The sequence below is a fragment of the Aspergillus fumigatus genome, chromosome 5 (assembly GCF_000002655.1).
Source record: "Aspergillus fumigatus Af293 chromosome 5, whole genome shotgun sequence".
NCBI lineage: Eukaryota > Fungi > Ascomycota > Eurotiomycetes > Eurotiales > Aspergillaceae > Aspergillus > Aspergillus fumigatus.
The window spans coordinates 762,036-780,852 of record NC_007198.1 but is presented as its reverse complement, the minus strand read 5'-3'; the positions used below and the strand labels follow the sequence as shown (position 1 = coordinate 780,852).

At 49.8% G+C, this 18,817-nt stretch overlaps 6 protein-coding genes across 6 annotated transcripts; 5 read left to right on the top strand and 1 right to left on the bottom strand.

Moving 5' to 3' along the window:
* Window positions 1–443: 443 nt before the first annotated feature.
* Window positions 444–2,233, top strand: AFUA_5G02930 (putative lysophospholipase; the record flags this gene model as incomplete). The annotated part of the gene is made up of 3 exons (XM_742957.1): window positions 444–1,422; window positions 1,474–1,838; window positions 1,895–2,233. 3 exons carry the CDS (start codon window positions 444–446, stop codon window positions 2,231–2,233), a joined length of 1,683 nt encoding a protein of 560 aa, XP_748050.1.
* A 3,622-nt stretch (window positions 2,234–5,855) lies between these two features.
* AFUA_5G02920 (NmrA family NAD(P)-binding protein) lies at window positions 5,856–6,979 on the top strand (the record flags this gene model as incomplete). The annotated part of the gene is made up of 2 exons (XM_742958.1): window positions 5,856–6,499; window positions 6,565–6,979. 2 exons carry the CDS (start codon window positions 5,856–5,858, stop codon window positions 6,977–6,979), a joined length of 1,059 nt encoding a protein of 352 aa, XP_748051.1.
* A 1,317-nt stretch (window positions 6,980–8,296) lies between these two features.
* Window positions 8,297–9,972, top strand: AFUA_5G02910 (histone chaperone napB). Its single transcript, XM_742959.2, has 3 exons — window positions 8,297–8,876; window positions 8,953–9,777; window positions 9,831–9,972. The coding sequence occupies exons 1-3, from the start codon at window positions 8,753–8,755 to the stop codon at window positions 9,944–9,946; spliced, it is 1,065 nt and encodes a 354-aa protein (XP_748052.1). The 5' UTR covers window positions 8,297–8,752; the 3' UTR covers window positions 9,947–9,972.
* Window positions 9,973–10,023: 51 nt separating this feature from the next.
* AFUA_5G02900 (SNARE domain protein) lies at window positions 10,024–11,059 on the bottom strand (the record flags this gene model as incomplete). Its single annotated transcript, XM_742960.2, has 3 exons — window positions 10,903–11,059; window positions 10,190–10,833; window positions 10,024–10,100 (listed from the first exon to the last, which is right to left on the bottom strand). The coding sequence occupies exons 1-3, from the start codon at window positions 10,935–10,937 to the stop codon at window positions 10,024–10,026; spliced, it is 756 nt and encodes a 251-aa protein (XP_748053.1). The 5' UTR covers window positions 10,938–11,059.
* Window positions 11,060–13,391: 2,332 nt separating this feature from the next.
* Window positions 13,392–15,932, top strand: AFUA_5G02890 (uncharacterized protein). Its single transcript, XM_742961.2, has one exon. It carries the CDS (start codon window positions 13,433–13,435, stop codon window positions 15,380–15,382), a length of 1,950 nt encoding a protein of 649 aa, XP_748054.1. The 5' UTR covers window positions 13,392–13,432; the 3' UTR covers window positions 15,383–15,932.
* Window positions 15,933–16,104: 172 nt separating this feature from the next.
* AFUA_5G02880 (uncharacterized protein) lies at window positions 16,105–18,770 on the top strand (the record flags this gene model as incomplete). Its single annotated transcript, XM_077804736.1, has 8 exons — window positions 16,105–16,232; window positions 16,284–16,307; window positions 16,398–16,519; window positions 16,571–17,046; window positions 17,102–17,400; window positions 17,460–17,897; window positions 17,960–18,201; window positions 18,260–18,770. Exons 1-8 carry the CDS (start codon window positions 16,161–16,163, stop codon window positions 18,768–18,770), a joined length of 2,184 nt encoding a protein of 727 aa, XP_077660874.1. The 5' UTR covers window positions 16,105–16,160.
* Window positions 18,771–18,817: the final 47 nt, after the last annotated feature.

Below are 18,817 nucleotides of genomic sequence, written 5' to 3'. Positions count from 1 at the left end.
ATGCTTGAAGGCTGTGTGCAATTGTTGATATTTGATTTCCGTGGTGGGGCGCGCTTTAAAGTTACCAAAAAAAAATCTCTCATTGCGCTGTTTATTCACGGCCAACCACCGAGACATCGATGCCTCCGCTGTACGTAATAAGACAGTCGTTGGTTGGAGTAACTCCAAATTCTCCCCCGGAATGATCTGAATGTGAACGCTTCTAGAACTGATCCAAGGCTGGTTGAGTTCTTTTTTCTCGTAAGCTTACCACTGGTATGTCTTGAAGAAAGAACTTTGTGCCTGGATTGAAATATCATCACCCCGCAATCGGCGTCCCGCTTGCGTGACGTGAGCAATCAACATCAGGATACATTCAGACAAGTTCCGAGGGCGAACTTGCATGTAGAGTTCTTTGGAGACTGCGGTTATTCTTTGACGCATCAAGTGGGTTGCCTGACAATATGACGGCCGCAGAGGCAACCATTCCCGAGCTGCTCGAGGAGCAAGCGGACTCAGTCCCTGAGTCCAGGGTCTTGATTATTATGACCGGAGGGACGATCTGCATGAAACAGTCACCCTCAGGGTTTGTGCCGGCTCGGGGATTCCAGGAACAGTGCCTGGCCCGCGTGCCTACTTTCAACGATGGCTCCTCCTCCACGATGATGGACGTTGTGGTCAATGCAGCGAGAGAGATCAGACCGCATCCGAGTCTACGAACGCCGCAGACGTTGTACGGCCGCCGGGTGCGATACACGGTGTTTGAGTTCGAGGAGCTACTGGATAGCAGCTCCATCGACGCCAAGGGTTGGACCGAGATCGCACGGACGATCGAGCGGAACTACACACTCTTCGATGCCTTTGTTGTGCTCCACGGCACCGACAGCTTAGCATATACGTGCTCCGCGCTGAGCTTCATGCTCCAGAATCTCGGCAAGACGGTCGTTCTTACGGGAGCTCAGGCTCCGATGCTAGAGCTACAGAATGACGCTACGGATAACCTCCTGGGCTCCTTGGTTGTGGCGGGCCACTTCGTGATCCCGGAGGTGTGTCTGTATTTCAACAACAAGCTCTTCAGGGGCAACCGATCGTGCAAGGTGGCGGCCAGTGACTTTGCGGCATTCGACTCGCCCAACTTCCCGCCGCTTGCGGTGACGACGTCGATGCGCACCAATGTCAACTGGGAACTTGTGAATCGGCCAAAGAATATCGAACACTTTAGCATCCAGACAAATCTGGACACCACGCACGTCGCGTGTCTTCGCATCTTTCCTGGCATCAAACCGGAGATGGTGGACGCCGTGCTGAAGCTCGAAGGACTCCGCGGATTAGTGCTGGAGACCTTTGGTGCGGGAAACGCACCGCACGGCCAAGATAACGCCATGACTAACGTGCTTGCCGACGCGATCAAGAGAGGGATCGTCATCGTCAATGTCACTCAATGTAAGCTCTTGTGCAGAACAATTTGCTACGAACGATGCTGACCACAACCAGGCCTGACCGGCAGCGTGAGCCCCGTCTATGCGCCGGGAATGAGTCTTTCCCGCGCAGGCGTCGTTGCGGGTCTCGATATGACGACAGAAGCCGCTCTGACCAAGATGTCCTACCTTCTGGCTCTTCCGGACTCCACGCCCGAGTCTGTGGCCAAGGCCATGTCAGTCTCGCTTCGCGGAGAGTTGACTGAAGTGTCGCAGCCGATGTTCCGCCACCCTGACGGTGCACTTCCGGAGCGGGTGCAAACGCTCACCATGTTGGGATATGCGATCGCACAGGGAGACTTCGAACGCGTGCAGGAGATCTTCAAGATCGAGCATCACTGGATCTTGAACGATGCAGATTACTCCGGAAACACCCCAATCGTACGCAAAGCGTTCTATTCTTGGGTCTTCAGAGAATAAGCTAACGTGAATCGCAGCATCTTGCCGCAACCTCTCCGTCCGTCGAGATTCTCCGCTTCCTTCTGCTGCAGGGGGGGTCAGTGCATATCCGAAACCGCAACGGGCGCACACCGCTGTTCCTCGCCGCCAATGCCGGGCTATCAGAGCACGTCCTCTTGCTGCGCAAGTCAGGCGCGCATCTGCATTCTGATGAGCGGCAAGCAGCCGAACTCCTTGCGCGGCGCAGGCCCGCCGTTTGGGGTCTGGCCGGCATTGGGCCGAGGGAAGTTAGCGATCGCGAGATGGAGGAAGAGAACGAGTCGCTCCTGGGACGACGAGAGATTCCCAGTCGGATGGTCTCTGGCTCTGCTCCTTAAACTTGTAGGCCATTTCTTCTCCATAATAAAAATAGACTGGTCGGTCACTTGACCTGTTTCTCGTTCTCGGTTTGGGGGCGTGACTGCTCATTTAACCAGCTCAACAACTTATAGACATCTGACTCCGCATTGAACAATAGGATTTACTGCAGTTCTTATAAAATTTAGTGCAATTGTCCTTCCAGCACGTACCTGTTCAGAGGCGTAGTTTCAAGCAGAGTCGGCCCTCCAAGGATTTATAAAACAACATGAAAACGTGACTAAAATCCGCGGAGATAGTCATTCACGGGTGATAAGCCTGATCACCCCAGCCAGAGGCCACTTGATCAGATTGCGTTCTCACTCTGCAAGCTGCACCCTTCGTTTCTACGGAGTAACTCTCGACGTTCCTCGTACCTATCTGGAGGGCCTACGGAGCCCCTACAGTCTAGACACAGTTTACAGTTTACAGTTCACACTACGGAGTACAATCTACTCAGTCTAGCGGCTAGCTTCTTGTTGTCCGGGGAGTACCTTACCCCGCATCCGGGAAAATTGCAAATATGCACCACCAGGAAGATAGTTCTATTTACGCTTCCAACCCGTCCAGTAGAGATGGAACTAGCGGGAGTACCTTGAGAACCGGTGATCAAGCTTGTCATGTGGTTGATGAGGATTTTTCTAGATGCGAACTAGGCCCGTTCTACTTCTACGATGTTATCGGCGGTGATAATGGTATTACTTGAGGTGATTTCGTGATTGACCGATCAATTGATTTCTTCGTGATGCGATCCGGATGGGCGATGATGAATTCGGGGGATGCACCAATTGTCGATGACGGGATGAGGAGCAAGAATTGATGAAGATTGTGTCATTTGCTTGTATGGGGTTTGATGCTCGCGTTGTTTGATTCCAGCTGGCAGCCAGCTCCAGCAGCGATGGTGAGGAACAATCAGCTTCAATGCTGGGGTCCGGAAAGGAGCCGGAACGATTTGCCGTAGGCTCTGGAGTTGTCACTTGACCATGATATCGTAGGATTTTCATGCTAATTGTAGTTTGAATACCCGCTAGACTAGACACCTGTACTCCGTAGTCTACAGTATTTAGTTGTTTGATGCTTCACTAGAGTATTTAACTACCAGTGATTGATGGATCAATAGTCGTAGTCATGGAACCGTAACAGCGACCTCGTGGGTAATTCCTCCTCAAGATTGGCTGTCCGCTTTTCCTGGGAGGGTCAAGATGTATGCCGGATGGGTCTGGAAACAAACGTGCTCTGGCAGGAGGATTCTGCTGGTCCTTCTTGGACGACGTTCGATTCTATTTAGGTTCTTGAGAGATATAAAATTAGAAGGGAGAAGCTCTTGGCGCAACTGTTCAATAATCACCAGAACCCAGGTACCAAGTGAGCCTGGCTATCGATGGAGTATGCATATGGCAAGGGCCCATAACTTGGAGACCACGTTGCAGTTTGGAGGCTCGTCTTCTCTGACGCACGCAGAATGAAGAACCATGTCTCGGTACATATCAATTCAATGAGGCTTGAGGTCGAGAAAACTGCAATGGTCTCAATGGTACGCCATAGAAGAGCCCATGAATTTGATTGGCCAGCAGGTCGATCACCCTACAGCAAAATACAGACACAAAACATGCACATTATAAGCATATAGTTATAGCTGGCGCATGAATGCGCATGGATAATGCCAGTGTACTGCGTAAAAAAACCTATTAATATTGTATTTAACAGCAAGCCCTAATCTACGCAACCAGTGAAGTCAGTTATGGAGACCCCTCTCTGCCATCATCCCTGAGCATCGCAGTGCATCCCGAGTTACGTAAATTAAAAGGACGTGTATGGCCCAACGTACCACCCCTGCCTTGATTCCAGCCAGCATTTCAGACGTATCAGTAACAATGAAGATTCTGGTGAATTCTGCCTTCAAAGTGCGCTTCTTGCGATCATGCACCATCGACTTGAATTTCCTGTCTAGTCCTGCTGCCCACCTGCCATCTGGTGCGTTGTCACTGGTGTCATTCCGACTTGGGTCCAGATTCATTAATCAATCGAACCATGTGGATTCTTTGATTTGAATGATAGGTAAGAGACTCCGTACTCGTCTTAGCGACTCTTAAGTATGAAAAACCAACGTATCGGTTACTCTACTACTCTACCCGCCCGCGTTTCTCAATCAGGGGGTACCCGTAGGCAAGTTTGGTCTTGTCAGAGCAAAAGTAGTCTAGGTTGGAGAAGGCGGAGTGAATAAGGTGCTAGTGACCCGAAGCCAAATTCTATTACTTGATAGTTTGAGTGGTTCGGACTTGAATCGGAGGCAATGGTGACAACCACGATACTCTGACACTGAACATGATGAGAGACAACGACAGAGGATTCTCCGTGATTCCTTCATCAAAAGTTTCTACTAGCACCAGTCGATATTGGTTGGCAACCCCAGACGATCCCAATCCAGACCAGTCGACTAGTGTCTCCGGTATTATTCTTAGTGTAAAGGTCTGAGACTCTTGAGTCTTGATCCATTCTGTAGATGGATATCGTCGGTCCCTCTGAGAGTTGAATACGCGTCGCAGAGTATATAAGCCTGGTGTGTGTGTTACAGCAGAATTTGTGCAGTTACAGCCAGAAAACTCCCATAAGTACTTCATACTGACTCCCAAAGATCTCTTGTTTTCCTCGAGAACAAAGAATACGGACAAGAACACTATATCGCATCAGTCCATCAGAAAAGTGGGCTGGGTATCCTGGAACCGAGAGACGCTTTGCACTGGATCCACGGCCAGCGTCATTTTTTTTAAATCTGAAAATTTTCTACTTTGCTCACGGGGTCTGGAGTCTTTTTGAGAGTGCTCATTTTTCCCCCATTAATTCTAGTGCGTGATCCATTTGCGGGCTTTATTACTTGCGTAGTTTTATTTTACAGTATTAATGCGTTTTATTCTTTGGAGTAGATATACCTATGTTCTAACGACGGAGTATACTTAAGTAATCGCTTGGGCGCTGGTCAGCATCGGCTAGATTCGACGTCACCAGGGGTACAGAGAAGACCACCTTGGGAGCGACAGACGACAGTTATCTATATTATTATTATTCCATTGCACAATTCGCTCAGCTGATTGCGGCAGTATTTTATGGTTGCGAGAACCACGTTGAGGGGCATCGATTGATTCCCATTACTACATCGCCCATACTAGTTATACGACTGTTGCCCCCCCTTCTCCTCCGCCAATTTACCCCACCGTGACTTTTTTTCCCTTCTTGCCCTCATCTTCATTTTGATGCGGCGCCTTTGGGGTTGAGGATATCATTTTCTTTCGGATACTGAGTGAAGGCTCTTAGAGTCAATCTTCAGACACAGAAACGACTATACGGGCCATTGTCTTCCTTACAGAACCGCCCTAGACCTACTCAGACCTACTCCAGACCATCTTTCGCGGTCTCCGATCTCCAGACTCACCGTTACTCTATTGGGTCAGCCTGGTCCTCCGACTTGCTGCCCTTTCCACCCCTTTCTACCCCGCATCCTCTATTTCGGCCCATCTCCCTCCAGCCGACGTCGTTCTCGGAGTCGAAGAGCTCTTCGCTTCCGTCTGAGTGTCGCCCGTCCCGTTTCGAAGATTAGCGCTCCGAATGACACAACAAAGAAAAACCATTGCCGTCGTGAATGCGACGGGCCGCCAGGCTGCCTCCCTTATCCGCGTCGCTTCTGCCGTCGGCCATAATGTACGAGCTCAGATCCATTCCCTCAAGGGAATCATAGCGGAGGAGCTGCAGGGACTACCCAATGTCACACTCTTCCAAGGATCGCTGCTCAATAACACCGCATTGATGGACACTCTGTTCCAAGGCGCGAACCTGGCGTTCATCAACACAACATCACAAATGGGTGACGAGGTCGCGATTGGAAAAGCACTGGCGGACGCTGCGAAGCGAGCAGGGTCCATCCAACACTACGTCTACAGCAGTATGCCAGATCATTCGGTTCATGGCCCATGGCCCCCCGTACCCCTATGGGCTCCCAAGTTCACCGTCGAAAACTACATCCGACAGCTTGGATTGCCTGCTACCTTTGTGTATGCAGGGATTTACAACAACAACTTCACAAGTCTCCCTTACCCTCTCTTTCAGATGGAGCTCATGCCGGACGGCAGCTTTGAATGGCATGCGCCGTTCGACCCGGACACTCCATTGCCTTGGTTAGACGCTGAACACGACGTGGGGCCTGCGCTGCTTCAGATTTTCAAGGACGGGCCCAAGAAGTGGCACGGTCATCGGTAGGTTCCCCGAGAGGAATACCCCGGTCATGGAAGACAGTTGCTGATGGTTCTCTGTCGCACAGAATCGCCCTTACATTCGAGACCTTATCGCCCAACCAGGTGTGCGCAGCTTTCTCGCGCGCCTTGAATCGTCCATGTCGTTACGTGCGTGTCCCCAAAATTGAAATCAAAGTCAACATCCCCGCCGGATACCGGGAACAGCTCGAAGCCATTGAGGTGGTCTTTGGGCAGTACAACGCGCCTTATTTCCCTCAGCCCGAGTTCTCCCGTCCTGCGGCCGGCTCGCCCAAGGGGCTGGGACCTGCCAATGGTAAAGGGGCGGGGGCGGGAATGATGCAGGGTCCCGGAGGGGTCGTCTCACTTCGAGTCACCGACGAAGCTCGACAGCTGTGGGAGGGCTGGAGAGACATGGAGGAATATGCGCGAGAAGTGTTCCCGGTAGAAGAGGAAGCCAATGGACTGGACTGGATGTTGTGAACAAAGCACAACTTGAATCATCGCTCCAGTTTCCCAAGCGTGCACTCATTGTTGCACGGAAAATCGTTGGCGAATTTTGGAACACCACCGGGTTGCCTGTTGAGAGCGCACCCCTGTCATCAGCTGATAAGAAAAACAAATATACCCCAAGGCCGTTGCGTCCAGCCGAGACCCGATTGGCTCGATACGGAGGTTGCATTGTCTATGAGCCGCTAACGATGCTGTGCCCCATCCTTATCTCTCTCTCCGTCTCACCACCTCTTAATCATCATCATCATCATCATCATCGCCTTTTAGCCGCTCTCACAATCACTAGAATTTCCAACCGCATTGCCTGGCGAACGGATTTCATCTAATTTCTTGGAGACTCTCATACATGAAGGAACCAGACACACAGCTGCCAAGCGGGCTAAAAGCCGTGCCCACTGCTGACCATGTGCCTGGGATGAAAATGGATGTCACGAACTCTCTTTCCCTATTTAATGTTCTTCCCCTGCGCTATGACCGACTCATGAATAGTGGACCGCAGGTATGGCTGCGGTGACGACCTGCCACAGAAAAAAGTTCTTGTCCTATTATTTAGTACTATATTCCCCTCTGGAGTTTGGTAATCAGAGTCTCACCTTGGTGGCTGTTGTGGCTCTTCCGTTAATTGTACTCTTCTTCTCATTCAACCCTGACTTATTTCTCACTTCGTCAGACATCTTCCATCCATAGTACACTAGGAACAGTACAAAACGTCCCATAGCCGGGAGAGTCACACCGGCCCCAGTTCAGAATGAACCAGGCCACGGCCCAGCCATTTCCCTGCAATATCTATCTAGATGGGTAAGCAAGGTGCTTAGTCCCGTGTCAATGGAATGTAGTCAACATAAGCGAAAGAGCAACACTCGTCTAAGATTCACGGGTGAAAGTCTTGTCTAGTCAGGTACGAAGTTGGGCCGAAGCTTGTTTCATTATTTCTTTTTTATTTTTTTTCAATGTCGATCACTGCGTGTGGTGTGGCGTGTGGCGTTTGGTAATAATCAGCTTGGGTCAGGGTTAAGTCGATACTTCTCTATCTATGGGAGGAGAAAACGGGTGTTTGTGATAGTATCTCTCTGCTTCGCAAGAAGTGATTATTTTTTGTTGAAAGATGGCGAGTCGACTGAGGGAAAGGTTAGTAGGGGGTTTGAGACGATGACTTCTTTTCCTGGAGTCTCATTGAGTGCTATGCAGTTGGTTGTTATCGTTCGACAGAGAGTAGAGTAAGTTTACACTGGTGAATTCTCAGGAAGGACGGGTACTTCCAAAATGTGATGTGTTCAGGGCATTATGTCTATGGCCAGCTAGATCACATCACTTGGTACTCGGACTTGAGAGATTTAAAAAGCAAGAGATACAGGTATATTCCTCCGATCTGAGTTAGATAACGTAGCATTCCTCACATTCTTCTCATCTAAATATAAGGTATACTATGTTCCCTTAGTCAGGAACAGCTCAAGCGGTGACATCACCTGACCCTAAAGCGGCCATCCGCCGAGTCGCGAACGGGACAGGAAATTATTGCGATTGCCCGTCTGCTCGGCGTTACCTTACCTTAGCAGAAATTTTTTTACCCCCTTCTTCTCCAACTTTTTTTCCCTATCCCATCTGCAACTGATTTCTCACTTGCTAGATCTTAACAATCTGCTCAATTGATTGCTTTATACCCTTATACCCCAGCTCGCTCACTGTTCTCCTTTATTCCCCCCATTTCTCCTTGCTTATCGCTCCTCATCCTTATCGGTCATCATGGGTGCCGAAAACGGTCAGAAATCGCTCTCTGAGCGCATTGAGATGCCTGGGATCCCCATGGAGGTTGCGCGAGAGTTTGCGCTCCTCGAGCAGAGATTTATCCGCGCTGAGACCGACCGCTGTAAGTTGCCCTCGCCATTCGTCTGCCTTTGGTGTTACTCGTCCGCCTCATGAGCACATCAATCTGACTCGTTTAGTGCGCCGCTCCACTGTTGAGAACCGCCCTCTGTGGGAGAAGCGTAGCGAAATCATCTCCAAAGTCCAGGACGACTTCTGGATTCGCGTCCTCTCCAACGCTCCCGCCGAAATCGACGAATACATCCAGCACTCCGACGCCGCTGTTCTGGGCTCCGCTCTGAAGGACCTGACTGTCGAAAGATTTGAGGTCGACGAGAAGGGCAATGGCGAGCCGCGAAGCCTTCGTTTCACCTTCGTGTTCCGCACCGGCGAGGAGAACCCCTTTTTCGAGAACGAAAAGCTCGTCAAAGAGTTCTACTGGCGCAAGAAGATCACCAAGACTCCCAAGGGCAAGCGCAGAACATGGGAAGGCCTCGTCTCTGAGCCAGTCCGCATCAACTGGAAGAAAGACATGGATCTGACCAAGGGATTGCTCGATGCTGCCTGTGATCTGGCCGAGGCCGAGAAAAAGGGTGGCGACCGCAAGAAGCTCCCCGAGTTCGAAAAGCTGGCCAAGAAGATGGAGGAGCTCGAGGCCGCTGCCATGGAAGATAACGATGAGGACGAGGAAGACTTCCCCACCCCTGCTGGAACCAGCTTCTTCGGTTTCTTTGGTTACCGGGGCAATGTCGTCTCCGCTGAAGAGTCTAAGGAAGCCCAGAAGGAAGATGATGAGCGATTCGAGAGGGCCCTCAAGGGCGAGAAATTCGACGATGAGGAGGATGATGACGACGAGGACGACGACGATGAAGACTCCTTCGACGAGATTGAGATCTTCCCTGATGGGGAGGACCTTGCGATCGCTCTCGCTGAGGACCTGTGGCCCAACGCTCACAAGTATTATGGTAAGACACTCTGCTATAGAGCCGATGCGACGGTGTGACTGACTCGATTCCAGGACAATCCTTTGAGATTGGTGATGATTACTCCGAAATCGATGAGGACGAACTCGAGGATGAAGATGAGGAGGACGAGGAAGACAACTCTCGGCCCCGCAAGAAGGCCAAGGTCTAAATCCATCGTCCTGCTTTGATTTTCAAGTAAAATGCCATTTCGTTACTTTCATGCCCATGGGTGGATATCTGATCTAATCACAATGCGATTACCAAAATTAGTAGTAGCACCAGGACGAAGATGAGAGCCGCGATGCAGAATGAAGACATTGTATCTAATGAACCAAAATGATTAGTTGACTGTTTGACTGCTTTGAATACGTTCTGCGGAATCCCCTTCGACGAACAGACAGAGTACACTTACCTTCGTTCTTTCGCACGATGTGCTTTATCCGTGACATCCCGTTGCTCAGCTTGCCCCCAACTCTATCGGCCAATGTATCCACCTCGTCGATCATGACTGCCTGCTCTTCCAGCTCTCTCCCCATGTCATCTGCCTGCTGCCGTAGGTTGCCCACAGTGCGAAATACCCCATCTAGCTGTTCATCTTGTTCATGCATCAGCTCCATCTGCCGCTGCTGCTCAAGAGCAGTGTAGTAATCGTCCCCTCGATCATCCGAGGGAGAGAGCACATTATCAAAGTCAGACGGATTGGGCAGTCCTGACGTAGAACCTGTATGTGCCTTGGTCCCGCCAGCTGTGTCAGCAGTTGTGACCACCCTCTGCAGCTCCTCTCTCATCTTCTCGACCTCATCTCCAACCTCGTCCACTAACTTCCGTCGGCGTGCGACTTCGTCGATTTCGAGGCCATATCGGTACGGGTCTTGCTCAATTGCGCGCACACTCCCGACGAGATCATCCAGATCCGCAGTTAAGTCTGTCAGTGTAGCCTCGAGCTCTGCGCGGGCTTGTTGGAGTTCTGGATTTGATGGCGATTTTGCGAGAGATCTGATACGAAGGTATGAGGAGAAAAGGGGCCGGCTGGATTGCAGCGTCGACAGAACGTCTCTATAGCCGGCGATTGGGTTAGATCCCCTGCGCCGAATTGCCTAACGAGGGTGAAGTAGGCAGGCTTACGCTTGTACTTGAAGGAAAGGATCTGTGCTATCCATGTTGTGTATACCAGTAAATCAAAAGGACACAAATAAAGACTAAGTAGAGCAACTGTAGGGTCGCTTGCTAAATGAAAAGGTACTTTTAACGTCGTGTTTAAGGTGAGCCTGAGTTATTGACACCAGTCTAGATAGCTGGACACGGTTGGTTCGGCGGTGTGATCAGCGGTAAGTTGGGCATCTCCACGTGACAACTCCAATAGTTCTAGTTTCAATCGACTCACACCAAGCTAGATAAGTCTATACTCTAGGTAATATCTACGTGACAAATGTCAGAGTGTATTGGAGTGACCCATGGTAAAAGCACGGTGGAGCCCAATATGTCTTTGATTCCACATCTCCTTTAGATATTTCTGCGCTGCTCGGTTGAATTCCTGCCCTTGAGCATCACTTACTGCCAGCTTCGCGCTCCAGCTCCGAACGCGGCTTCTACAGTCGTAATCGTGACATCGCAGCTCCAGGTCATTCTCCCGCTCCTTCCAGTAACTGTCCAAGATATTCCCAAAGCGACACTCTCTGACGTTAGCATCAGTAGTTTTGTCATCCAGATGACAACATTCGTCTTGAGGACTTAGAAATAGCCGCACTAACGTCCTGGGTGATTGCTTTAGGAGGAACCATGAAATCAGGCTGTATTCGTTCTTTGCATCGCGGTGCCAACCCTTTGGACCGTGTCTAAGGAGCATGCGCACCATGAGCTCCTGTAGCATTCGTAGAGCAGCGTGGAAATCAATTTTATTCTGTTCATCAAGGTAGCTCCTTAAGCGAAGTCGTTTCCTGCCGATCTCCGCTTCCAAATGTCCCGATTCCAACACTGCATAGATATGATCGATATCCTTATCGAATGTCATCGATTGGCTCCTATGCTCTAGAAGGTCGTCGTACAGGTCCGATCCCCAAGTCAGTACTAGACGCCGCCCAGGGCCATGGGTAGCTGAATTCGCCCCATCTTTCACTTGCTGCATCTGGGTATCATGGTAGACATCTGCAAAGTGAAAGAGCACATGTAAACCGCGTTCCAGTGTTTGTGCGAGTTTCAACTCGGCATTGTAATCCATCTCAGGATTTCCGTCATCAATGAACGGGCCCCATACAGAAGGAATGATACGCCGTGCTAACTGGCTTGCGGTATGTTGACGGTAAATGAATCTTGGGAGTGTGTGCAGTGTAACTGGCCGCTGGCCGCCTGTCTGCGGATTCAATGTGATAAGAGGAGAAAAAGCATTGATATTGTGGAGGCGCATGAACCAGCGGCAGATATGCGGCTCGAGTAACCCAATCGCCTCATATGTCGATTTGTTGACAAGCCGGAGGTTTAAAACCGCACTTATATCTCCGTTGACGATGATTTGGAACAGTACATCAGTGACACGGCTGAATACGTCCTTTGTTGTTACCATTTGCGCATCCGATTTCTGCTGCATGTTCGCAGGTTTAGCACAATGTTTCGGGTTTTCCAATGCCAAGGCAAGATATCAGATTGCGAGGTTATAACTTAATCGACATTGAAGTCCCCTTATGTAGGTGCTCAAGATCTAACATTGCTGTTAAAGATTTGCAACTGTATCCAGTGGAGTACACTTTGGCGCTCCTTGCAGCAAGGGGATAACGAGCTGATGTGGCAGTGTACTTGGACAAATGATTACAAACGGTGTGACGCGTTGAATTACTGGAGTCTGTTTATGGTTGTTATGTTTCTGTCGGGGAGGATGGGGTATGTTATGCAGGTCGTCAGACGATCACAGCTTGACTGGTCGATTTTCCAAGTGAGAACTCAAATACAACCGGACCCTTACCGGCTCCCAGGAGATCTGGGGAAATCGAGTACTTTTCAGAAAATCGCAGCTCGGCCACGCTTATTCCATGACAACAAACAGATACTCGTAACGAGATCCGCCGTTCCTTCGCTGCATGTTCATCAATGCCACGGCTCCCTTGCAATATCATGCGGAGCACAAGGCATATCGAGACCGACAGCTAAAGTACCTAGCTGTACCAACATGGTCGGCATACAGAGTAGGATCAACAGTTTGACAACAACCATCGCCTGATGAACTCAATAGTCCGCTGATTAGTTGTCAAAGTGGTTTGGTGGGAACAAGTCCCGGAGCATCCGTTACCGTGAGGCATCAGAGAATACTCAGGGTACGGAGTACATTGGATTCCTTCGATTCTCAAATCTGTAAAAAGCATTGAATAAATGAGACTGACGGCAAAAGGGCTTGGGAAAGGTATCGGAATCGTATGTCTGGTGGACGAACTGCTCCGGTTATTCTGTTTAAACTACTCTCGGCCTAACCCAATCGGTGATTTCCCCTCAGTCAGAAAATTTCTGGAAAAAGTTGAGATGTTTCCCCGCAATTTCTCCATCTCCAAATCGTCGAGTCAGAAAGGAAGCCTGCCAATTGATTCGGAGTTAGTTGGAGGTCTCATAACTGCTATGCGCCATTCATAGCGATCTGTATCTGGCTTTTATTTCCCTATTCAGCGCACGCATGCCGCGTCCTCGACCCCTGCCACTCCCTGAGGAGTGGACGGATCCTGACGCTTATGTTGACGCCCTCCTGTCCTTCACGACATCATCTGAGCTATTCATCCATGTGTGCGGGGGTGTACATATACTGGACTTTCTGACTCGCGAACCCGATTTGTACGATTCACTTCTGCCACTGGACTGGCGGACTTTCTTCGAGAAGCACGACATTCAAGATATACTAGACCTATTGTTGAGAGAAGATATACCATCGCTGTTGCAACAGAGTCGCAGGTTTTCTGAAAGCGATCCGAGTCGAGATGCAGAGGCGAGTTGGAGAGGGCAGCCTCTTCCCCCAATCGACCTCCTAGAATACATCCATCAGATCCGTCGTCTCAGCTTGGGGAGAGATTTCACATCAAGACAGCCGGGCAAGGTGTCGCTACCTCACCATCTTTCGGTGGGAATGAATCAGAAGAAATATCACGAGGTTGCGCACTTTTCCAGATACGTTAACGATCTATGTGACACCGTTGCGGAAGAACGGGGCGAGGCTATATCGCACATTGTTGACTTCGGATCAGGCCAGAACTACCTTGGACGGACGCTGGCGAGCCCTCCTTACAACAAGCATATAATTGCGATCGAACGCAAACACCAATTTATCAGCGGCGCGAAGGGTATGGATATTCATGCAAAACTAGCCAAAAAGCAGAAGAGAATCGTTTACAAGACCAGTGGCAGGAGGAGCCGCAAGGGCTTGGAGAATGATCAGGATACGACGCCCTCCACTCCTGAGGTGGAGCTAGTTGAAAACATACCCATTGATGCTTCCACAAAGCCTGGCGCTGGTGACGGTGAAGACAGCACAGTTTTCAATGTTTTGCTGGACATTGATATCCAACCGGACGAGTGGGGGACCAGCCCTTACAAGAATGGGCCACCGAAGAAGTCTGTAGGCAAAAATGAAGATGAACTTCCGCTCAAAGGAACAATGGATTACATCGAGCACGAGATCAAAGACGGATACCTGGAGCCTATAATCAAAGATGTGATCAGATCTCGATGTTTGGAGACCAAAGGCTCCCAAGGCCCCGCCGTTGACCGAGACTCAAGACCTGAGGGAAAGGCGGAGGATCCTAACGTCATGGTCATTTCCCTTCATTCATGTGGCAACCTTCTTCATCATGGTATCAGATCTTTGGTTCTCAACCCGTCTGTCAAAGCTATCGCAATGATCGGATGCTGCTATAACTTGGTGACTGAGAGGTTGGGCCCGGCCACATACAAGGTTCCCATCCTCCGCACTCAACATCCTCGTTTGACCCAAGATGCCTGTGCGTATGACCCTCATGGGTTCCCCATGTCGAAACGTCTGGAATCGTATGAACATATTAGTGGGACTGGCGTGAAACTGAATATCACCGCACGTTCGATGTCTCTACAAGCACCCTATAACTGGGGCAGAGAAGATAGCGAAGCGTTCTTTACGCGGCACTTCTACCGAGCCCTTCTCCAGCGCATTTTTGTCGACCGTGGCGTGGTAGAGAAACCCGTTAACCCCACGGATCTCTATGGATTGGAAACTGGTGGCCCTGATGCGGTAGGAAATCCTTTGATTGTCGGTTCGTTACGAAAGGCCGCCTTTACGTCGTTTTCTGCATACGTTCATGCCGCAGTGGCTAAGCTGAGTAAGGACCCGCACAATGGAGAGAAGGTCAAGGCAAGGATGGCCGGCATTACAGAGGAAGAAGTGAAGCGCTATGAAGTGGAATATTGGCCCCGAAAGAAGCATCTTAGTGTCACTTGGGCTCTGATGGCTTTCAGTTCAGCACTCGTCGAGGCCCTCATCGTCGTGGACAGGTGGCAATTCTTGCGTGAGCATGACACAGTCAGAGATTGCTGGGTTGAGCCGGTTTTCGAATACAGCGAGAGCCCTAGAAATCTCGCCGTGGTCGGAATTAAGAAATGATTCCATGACCTTTTTTCTTTGGGCAGAAGTCATGACGCATACACGCGTTGACGATTCGCTGAGAGGCATTTGGCCGACGGCTATTCATGGTCATCCGTCTAACATGGCAGCAGTCGCATTGCCATTCATGGCGCATATTCGGTGTTCTCACTCGTAAGCTAGACCAGGCACAAAGCAAGGAGCAGAGACAATCTTCTCCTCAAGGCGGCTCATTGCGATGTGGAGGCCGGATATGCGTGCAATACCGTGAGGCGACGTAAAAGTAGTCCCTGCACTTTCTGCGAACCCAACCGTGCGATGGGCAGCTAGAGGTCTCCCGAGTCTCATTTCATCTTTTTTGTGGAAGAAGGATAGAGTTACGATTGATGATTGCATAGACATAGAGTGCGATTCCTTTTGAGACTTTATACCAATGCATTAACGAGGAAATGAGCAAAACGGATGCTTTTTTCTCTTCCGATATGGTTATCTCTCGAGATACAAGTGTCAATCTTCTCTCCTCATTCAGAGATATATTTGGTCTGGTTTCAGCAGTTGACATCGTTAACTCCTTCGAGGTGATTGTTGTTAGGAATAGTGTGGTACCCCTAAAATAGTAACTAGTAAGCAAAGTGATGACTGAGCTGCGTGTCCGCCTTCCGGAGCCCGCGGGTTCCGACGCCACTGTCAGTCCAACGCCCCAGGCAACACAATTTGCATTTATGATAACAGTACTATTTTATATTTGATCTCATATGTACCGAGTGCCGACAAAGATACTAGTCTATCCAGAGTCGCTATGGGGGACAAGCAACAGATGGAGGCCGAGGGAGCCGAATGTGACAGGAAGGAGCTTCTCAACAACCGCGCGGTGAGTGTAGGGTAGTATGGAATGGATTGGCATTGCGCTAACGAGCTGCAGTGTGACCAATGTCGTCTCAGAAAGGTATGCTCATGGGAGAATTGATGCCCTGAGCGCCTGGGGCCATATCGTATTGCTGTTTTTCTTCGAATTGACCATCTGTACTTTCAACAGGTACGCTGCGATAAGCGATCACCATGCTCGAATTGTCGCAGTGCAGGAATCGTCTGCCGTTCGACAGGTGCAGGGCAAAAGCCCAAGGAGGATCGCAGACGGGTTCTAATTTCCAGCCAGTAGTGAGTAGGAAGCATTTGGCCCTGCCGACGCTCTTGTCTGACTTGCTACAGCGAGAAGAAGATCGATTCTATCGAGGAACGTCTGGGTAATATTGAAGAAGTCCTTCTTGAGTTGAAATCCAGCCTTGCTCGCAATTCCAATACTTCTGAGCCGTGCTACCACGTGACTCCTGTCTCGAAGCAAATGTCTCCAGATTCATCTGCCTTTGCTTCCAATACGACAGCAGCGTTGGAACATGAGTCTGGTACTGGTTTTGAGGGCAACTCCTCCCTCGCGGCTCATTCCGCCTACGCAAGTGCGTTTCTAGAGACCGTCGTCTCGCGAAGCGCACCTCAAGTTTCTACCCCAAAGATCAATGCAGCGCTCGCGGCACTAAGGCAGATGGTGAACATGCAGAGTCAACCACCTGGCACTTCGTCAAAAGATGTTCCATTGCTGAATCAGAAAAGCTGTCGAGATTCGAACCTGCGAGACCTGGTCATGCCCCCAATTGAAGTGATTCTTCCAATTTTGCGCCAAATCAAAGGTACTTTCCTTCAAGCTTCTCACGATCAGAGTGGCCGAGATTGACGCATAGCTAGAGAATCTCCCTTTGACCTTCGCATGCTACTTTCCTTTCCTCAGTGTTGATGATTTTATCCAGAAATGCCGCGAGGTGTACTTTGCAACAGAAGATTACTCTGACGCCACTTTCATGGTAGTCAATTGCGGCTTGTATCATATCTTTCTTGAGTATAGCTTCCTTGAGGAAAGTCCACGGATTCGAGATGATTACCAGAAGTACATCCAACTTTGCCGGAAAAATTTTGAAACCGTGCTGGCAAACTTGCCATTATTGATGCCGGCCAGACCGGAGTTAATTGAAGCGCTTACCTTGGGAGTAAGTTATTCGCGCCCGCTGTTGCTCAGCCAAGTCAACTAACCGTTCCTTTCTCTTAGGCTATTCATGCCATTGAAACATCCAAGCCTTCATTTGCCTGGACGCTGACGTCCAATGCAGCTCGTCTGTGTCAGAATCTTGGTTATCACCGGAGTTCATCGATGAGTCAGTTTAGTGACAGTGAGAAAGTAAAAGCGCTTTCACTCTTTTTGTGTGTTTACTGTCTCGACAAGTCTCTTTCACTCAGACTAGGGCGTGCTTCATCTATACAGGATTTTGATATTATCATTACCATCCCCGAGGATTTGGGAGGGACCAGAGTGGACGAACCGTGGAGAACAATGTATCATCTATGGGTGAAAACCGCCGAGATTCAAGGAAAGGTCTACGAACAGCTTTACAGTCCGGCGGCTTTAAGTCGACCGGAACGCGAAAGGGTATTTTGCGCTCGTCAATTGGCATCCGAGATGGAAGTAGCCGTCATGGAACCGTTCAAGGTAGGCATTCCCTGGAGATCAAGTTTACCATAAGAGAAGCTTTCTGATTGGCGGATCCCTAGGAGCTCGAAAGGTCGTCTCGTCCTCTATCGGAGGCTGAAGACTTCTTGATTAAATCGGATGAAGTTAGCAGGTTGGCTATATTGACCTTAATCTACAGAGCGGTTCCTGCATCAGGGACATCCACGACTACTTTTGTACCCGAATGCATAGAGACAGCACGGGCTGCATTGGAGTCGCATCAGGCTTGCATGACAAGACTAAGGGAAAGTACTGAGGCTATGAAATGCTCATATCTCCATTGGTGAGTGTGTCTTATGTTATCATGACGAAAAGAGGTTTGGTTTCTAATGATTCTTCAGGTCCATTCTCTGCTCGCCGTTTGTCCCATTCATAGTTATCTTTTGCCACGTCATTGAGACTTCTGCTCGAGACGATCTCGCGAGACTAGAAGACTTTGTTGCCTCACTCGGGCCAAACTGCTTCCTTTCCGAGGCCATCACGAAGCTACATAGTCTTTGTCAAGTACTCAGCAACATTGCGACGCTATATGTAGAGGCGAGGGCACAGGCTCAGTTACAAGAAAACCAGGATTTAGCATCTGTGGGTCAGGAGTTCGATACATATCTGAGTGCTCTTGGCCTGGCCCCTGCATCAGGAGTCGGCGGTTTCCGTTGGACTACTGCTGTGTCGGATTCATTGACAGCAAGATCTATGCCTGGACTTGGGAATGGTATGGAAGGACATGACCTTCCAGCTGGCGTCATACCACAGACACAACTGGGCAGCTGGTTTTCTGGAAACCAACATATGATGGGATTGTTGGAAGAAGATATGACATTATGGGATCCGGCTACATTGCCTTACTCCTGAAATGCGACCACAGACGAGAACCGTCGTACCGAAATGATTCACTCTAG